At 37.8% G+C, this 6,596-nt stretch overlaps 1 protein-coding gene across 1 annotated transcript in view; it reads right to left on the bottom strand.

Annotated features, from left to right (window-relative positions):
* Nucleotides 1-831: 831 nt before the first annotated feature.
* Nucleotides 832-6,596, bottom strand: part of Dync2h1 (dynein, cytoplasmic 2, heavy chain 1) — a gene marked incomplete in the record, with an annotated part of 251,163 nt that continues 245,398 nt past the window's right edge. The window contains 1 exon segment of the mRNA XM_013511077.1: nt 832-1,410. Coding sequence (XP_013366531.1) covers nt 1,252-1,410 — 159 coding nt within the window.

The raw sequence follows: 6,596 nt of genomic DNA, 5'->3' as shown, positions 1-6,596 counted from the left end.
TATTCACTCCTAACATTTCTAAATCTTAACCTGAAGTACACACAATGAATTTCATTCTTTAGGCAGAATCATCTGCCTAACAGATACAAACATTATCCATCCTGATTCTCACCAACATAATAATGTTTAGATAATCTTGGGCAAGTCTTGTAATTTCCAGACCTTAGTCTTCATTTGTGAAGTGAAACTATCTACCAAGAGTTTAGAAAATTAAGAGAAGCTATATGAAGTATTTTATAAACCCTCGGGGATAAGGTAATCGTGATTGAAAGGGGGTAACTTAAATAAGACTTTCAATCTACATTAATACATAAATTAAAATTAGTAATTTAGGATTCTGCCACTCTTTAAATCTCGTGTTTTCTAATTGCTCACATAAAAGTTTAAACTCCTGTGTCGTATTCAGAGCGCTGATGAACCATTCAATTTCAGGCTAATTTTCTACCGCAGTCCACCCCTCTACATCCTTCCACTCCACTCGACTTCTTAAAATCCCCAAGGTGAAGCGTGGACCTCCCCTTCCCTGCGTCTGCTCGTGCTGCCCACAGCCGAAATCCCTCTCCTCCTCTGCCGGCTGAGGCTGCATCCCACCTCACAGCTCACGTCTCACACCACCTCTCCTGCTCCACCGATTTCTTAGGAAGAAGAATCTTGTCTCTATTATTAATTCCTGAGATAGGAAACACACGTTTTTATAACTTTGAAATACACATTCTTTTTTTTTTGTTTGTTTGTTTTTTTTTTTTGGTTTTTCTCCGGTACCAGGAATCGAACTCACGACCTTGCGCTTGCCAGGCAGGCGCTTTACCGCTGAGCTAAATCCCCAGCCCCGAAATACACATTCTTTAATGTTTCCAGAGTATGTATATATTTAAAACCTTGGAAAATTAAAAGATTATTAACCTCATATATTAAATAATTATGATACAAAAACAGAGCTAAAATATTCTTTAAATACAGTATTTTAACTGTCTTAGAAGAAATTTTGAACCACTGGAAAAGCAAACTCTCTCATAGAAATATTTAATGTTATTAGAAGTAAACTCCATTTTAACATTAACTCCATTAGGCTACAACTCTGCCAGGTGTGTGGCGATGTGATACATGGTAGAAACCCAAGGTGATCAACAACAGAGGAGCTACGTGCTGATATTCTGAACTAGCGTTGTAACTGTAGACTGGCTACGTATTTTCTTTAAAGCTTAAACAGTGATTTCACTTTGCTAAGACACAGTTTGTTGTCATGAGATTCTACTGATTTTTTAGGAACAGAGCTGCCCCGCACTGAATCCACTGGTCTTGGTTGCCGCCGCACGGAACATCGATATTGGTCACCACGCGATCCCGCTCAGCACTTGTGTAGACCGGCAAAGAGATGCACTCGTCAGCGGAGTAGGGGCCATATGCACCCTGTTAAAAAAAAAAAAGTTTTAAAGTATAGCAATACACTCTTTTTAAAGGAGATTAGTAGGTAACTAAAGAAACAAGATAAACCTCCAGATAATGCTTTAACATATTATGAAATAAATCTTTAAATAAATATAATAAACCCCTATCATACCACTGCAATACTTACTCATGGGTGGTCATACTTCCGTTACAACCAAATCCTAGAAATTATCATCTCTGAGCAAACATAATTCCCTTATATCATCAAATCTCTGTTATCCCTAAATTTTAAAGTTTTTGTTAGGATTGTAATTCAAATGAAATCTATACCCTACAGTGTACTGCTATTTCTTTAATCTCATTAATCTATAGGTTTCCTCATTTTTTCCTATCAGTTCTTCTCATGACAAAACTATACCATATTCTGGTTTTATGGTCACAGTCCCAAACTGTTATGTCCCCGTGTTCCTTGTATTTTTGTAAACTGGATCTAGAGGTGAACTGTAACTCACTTTTCCATGAAAATACTCCACAGATGTTATCTGACGTTCCCATCAGACACATATAATGTCTGGTTGTCTGCCTTACATTCCCTTTCTTTTGCTTTCTTACACAAATGCACACACACAGATACTTTTCTGAGTCTTCAGGTCCTTGATAAAAGTCATGTAAGTTCCTCTGACAAATTATTCACTCCTAACATTTCTAAATCTTAACCTGAAGTACACACAATGAATTTCATTCTTTAGGCAGAATCAGCCGCCAAATAGATACAAACATTATCCATCCTGATTCTCACCAACCGTCTTTGTTTGCACTGATGATTTCTCTTAGTGATTCAGCTACCCATTTAACAGCATTTAATATGCTAATATTTAGGCCTAAAATTGTAAAGCCTGAGCTTTTTGGTATACACAAATAGAACAAATAATATTCTTTGTAGTTTAAATTTCAGTTTGGGAAACAGTATACACACATATATTTAGAACATAATTTGGGGGAAAATGTATATTTGAGAAAATCAAAACAAAGAAAATACTACTCTAGAGTTTGTTAACTGAATGAAGACTCGCCAAGAGAATGCATCCTGACTGGGCTGCAGGAAAACGTAGGGACTGAAGTAAAGAGAAGTTTCAACCATTACCTGTCACTGACTGATCTCTTCCCTCTCTAATTCTGCTTAAATGGTGAAGCTTTACGATACGAACGTTTCTGTAACTGTCATAGCTCCTTGGCCAATCCTAAATAATAAAACGAATAATGGAGTACAGGCTTCCTTCTGCAGTTTTCTCTGGATTCTTTAGCCGGAACAGACAAGCATTACATATTTGTTGCACTGAAGTGATCTGAACTTGTGCATGGTGATTTTTAATACTACGGAAGGTATTAAATTACCATTCTCTGCCACCTGCTATCTCCTCTGCTTTCCATTACTTTGTCAAAGGTGAAACAGAAGCACTGGAACACTTTGCAGTGCTCCTCCTTTCTAGTGAGGAGATTGTGTTTAACTCTCTTCACTGTAATGCCACGGAAATTTCCCTTTTACCGAGGAACTCAATAATGCAAGTTCATTTTGCGCCTTGTGTCCAAATCCTTTCGCACCTGGTTATAGTTGTAGCTTTGCCTGTTACAGTGAAGTGTCACACCTTTCTCTCAAAGGCTAATATTTGAAAGGACAACACCACAGAGGCTTCCTGACACTTGAGACTTCTTGCCCGTCATGTTTTACAATCTCTGAAGTGGTAAATGTTCTTACTTTTGTAAAAAAGTTGAGTGGACCTGTTCTTAATTGACCAGTGAATGTTCTGAATAGAAGCAGAGCAGTTTTTTTTAATTCTTCACTGAATGTAATGCTTATGACTCAGTTCTCTCTTTCATACATTTATCTTAACAGGCAAAGCATAAGACCTTGCTGGGCCAAAATAATTAATAAAATAATAAAATTAAAATTTCATTAACTCTTAATGAATACATTGTTAATGCAAAAGACTTCAAATAATTTTTCTATTGATTTAAAAATAAAATAAAAAAGCTGTCCCTGAAAGAAAAAAATAGTACATATAAACAAAATTTTGTGTAATTAAAATTTAATCATTAAGAATCTATATATTGTGATTATAGCCGTTAATATGGTCAAATATCATAACTTTATTAAAATAGAAACTAGTCCAGTTGGATTATTTAACAAAGAAGCTAAAATTATGAAACTGTATATTCATTTGGGCCAATTAGCTTTTCATGGGCAAAGCTTGTTCTGTAGAGAAGTGTGCTGCATAATTTTTCTGCTTCCATAAATTTTCCAAGAAAAGTATGAATGTCTCAGAACAAAATTAACTGCTATGCTGCGGGCAAAGTAACTGAAAATTACAGGTGTTCTACAAATAATAAGCAATATACTAATAATTTGGAAGAAAAAATACATTTTATGAAGGAAAAACACATTAGATACAACTTAGTCAAACCAAAGAGGGCAACAAAAATAAAACCATGCAAAATAAAATTACGAAGGTTAACTGAATTCCTGTGGAATGCAAAACAGGATCTCCTGAGACTGGTCTATGTTATAAAGCTGTGCTCCCCCAGTCATACTGTGTAGAACACTATACCCTGATGGTGGGCAGAATGAAGTGTACTAGAAGTTGTATGGTTGGTAATTTGGAGCCTTCTCAGAGATTTTAATGCCAAAATTTTCAATAAGGAGCAAATATAGTATTTATTAAATTTGTTTACTAAACAACTTTTCACAGAGAACTAGTATGGAATGAAAACATTTTGGGAAGTGCCTTGGAAAAAGTGAATGCTTTTGGGGGCTAAGTCCCTTGGATATCTTAATATGACTTAATTTAACCAACAGCATTGAGCTGCAACAACATTAAGAATCCGCATCGTGGGGCTGGGGATTTAGCTCAGCGGCACAGCGCCTGCCTGGCAAGCGCAAGGTCGTGAGTTCGGTTCCCGGTACCGGAGAAAAAACAAAAAAAAAAAAACAAAAAAAAGAATCCGTGTCGTGAATGAGTGAAGGGGTAAGTACACAGAACGAGTACAAGTTATGTCTTAGTACACATCCATAATGGTGAACACAAACTCCAGGGAAACCACTCATCAGCACTCCCCTACTTTCAATTTTCCTTGAGGATTTACATTTCCAATTCGTATTATTTCACCTAAACTTACTTAAAAATTCTGCACGTTCTGCAACAAAGCAACTGCAAGAATGGAGGCAAAGCTAACTTTCTACTGCTTACAGAAAGTGATGTTTATTCTTTTGGTCTCATGCTGGTTCCTTCTCTCTGATAAAACTCATTGAAGTGTTAATCTTTCCACTCCAACTTTTATAGACCATATTAAAAAGAGTCACAGTTGCCTTATAAAGACACTTGCTTGAACAAAAAAATACGTAACTGAAACAGAGGTTGGAGAGTTTAATCGTTTGTACAGAGCTGGCAGACATTTTCATACAGGGCCAGAAGGCAAATGTTTTAGAATTTGTGCGCCACACGGTCTGTGAGATGGTTACCCAACTCTGTTGCCTTAAAGCAGCTCCCCACTACGCGCCCACACACTGCGCACAGCTGCCTTCCACGCCAGTTAGGGTAGAGATGTGAATTTCATGTACAGTACTTTTCACATGTCACAGAATTATTCCAAGCTTTTCAACCTCTTAAAAACGTAAAAGAGATGCGATGCTCCTGGGCTGTAAAAAACACAGATGCGGCTCTTGGGCCATAGTTTTTCCAGCCTTCGTTTATATTACTAGGATGGCTGAGTATTAGGTCAAATGTTTGAGAGACAGACCTGGATTTGAATCTGTTGCCTGCCTGCTAACTGTACGATAGTAGACAATTTATATAATCTTTTTCTCAGTCTTCTCAGTTTAAAATAATTCCTATGCCAAATATTTTGTGAGCGTTAGTATCTTGTACACACCTTGAATAGTGCTTTATACATAACAAGTACAAATAAATGGTAATTATCAGTCACAGATTAATACTACTATTGTTACTCATAATAAATAAATCATTTTAGTTAATGCTCAAGTCTCTTTATCTACAAGACAGGAAAACCTGCTCAACCAAAATCACAGAACTGCTACTATAGGCAAGTATGGTGGGAATTCACCACGCACCAGTCCACCTTCTTACGTCTAGACTGATTTTCCAAAAATACAAATCTGGTTTTTTTGGGTTTTTTTGTGTGTGTGTTTTTGGTTTTTTTTCCGGTACTGGGAATCGAACTCACGACCTTGTGCTTGCCAGGCAGGCGCTGTGCCGCTGAGCTAAATGCCCCGCCCCCCAAAACTACAAATCTGATCTTGTAGCAGAAACCGCCTTCCCACACAGCCAGTACACTTCAGTTTCTGTGAGTTTCCCAGGTACCAGTTCCTGTTACTTCTGTATCTGAGAAACACTTGGTCACTGTGACGCATACTGTAAGAACGAATCGAAGACAGCCAAGTACTCTGCCTCTTTGCTTCCCTTTGAGCCCCACAAAGACCTCCCTCGCTCGGCCTTCAAGGCCTGATGCTCTGGGAGCGATCCCCATCAGTGTCCACTGACGTAAATACACCTGCCTCCAAATCCTGGGTGCCGGTTCAGTGTTTCTGTTTGCCACTGCAGTCTTACCACGCTATTATTCTAAATTCTTAGTGGCTTCCTACCAGCTATAAAGTGACCTAAACTCCTTGGCACTGCAGTCAGCTTCTCGTACTTGGTCTCGGTCCTTTCTGAATTATTTCCTACAAGTGTTCCACGTGAACCATACACTACAGATATACTACACCAGCAGTTCCCAGGAGAACTTAATTTCTTTCCTCCTTCCACGTATTCACATCTGCAGCCCTGTCTATGTCTTACCTTCTACCTTTTTTGAATTTGTCCTTAAACTCCATTACTTCTATTTTACGTCACAGTTCAAGAGAGGTTGCTATCGCTCTGTGAGAGGCAGCTTTGACTTGCCCTCCTCTGTTCATACGTGGGAGAGTTGAGGCGTCTCTGATTTGTCAAAGCTCTACTACATAAACCTATATAACTGCAATTCTAATTCTGAACTATAATGGTGTCTTCTTTCAGTCAAGAAGACTTTCGGATGTGAGAAGTTTGTTTATCTTTGCAGTTTCAGTGTGCGGCATAGTATCTTGTATATAAACATTCAGCAAGTATTTAATGATGAATGAACGCACCAGTAAACTCTAAAGCACTATATGAAAA

The sequence above is a fragment of the Chinchilla lanigera genome, unplaced genomic scaffold (assembly GCF_000276665.1).
Source record: "Chinchilla lanigera isolate Chin_1 unplaced genomic scaffold, ChiLan1.0 scaffold00011, whole genome shotgun sequence".
Lineage (NCBI taxonomy): Eukaryota > Metazoa > Chordata > Mammalia > Rodentia > Chinchillidae > Chinchilla > Chinchilla lanigera.
The sequence above is the reverse complement of the archived record's forward strand: the minus strand, read 5'-3'. Positions and strand labels throughout refer to the sequence as shown.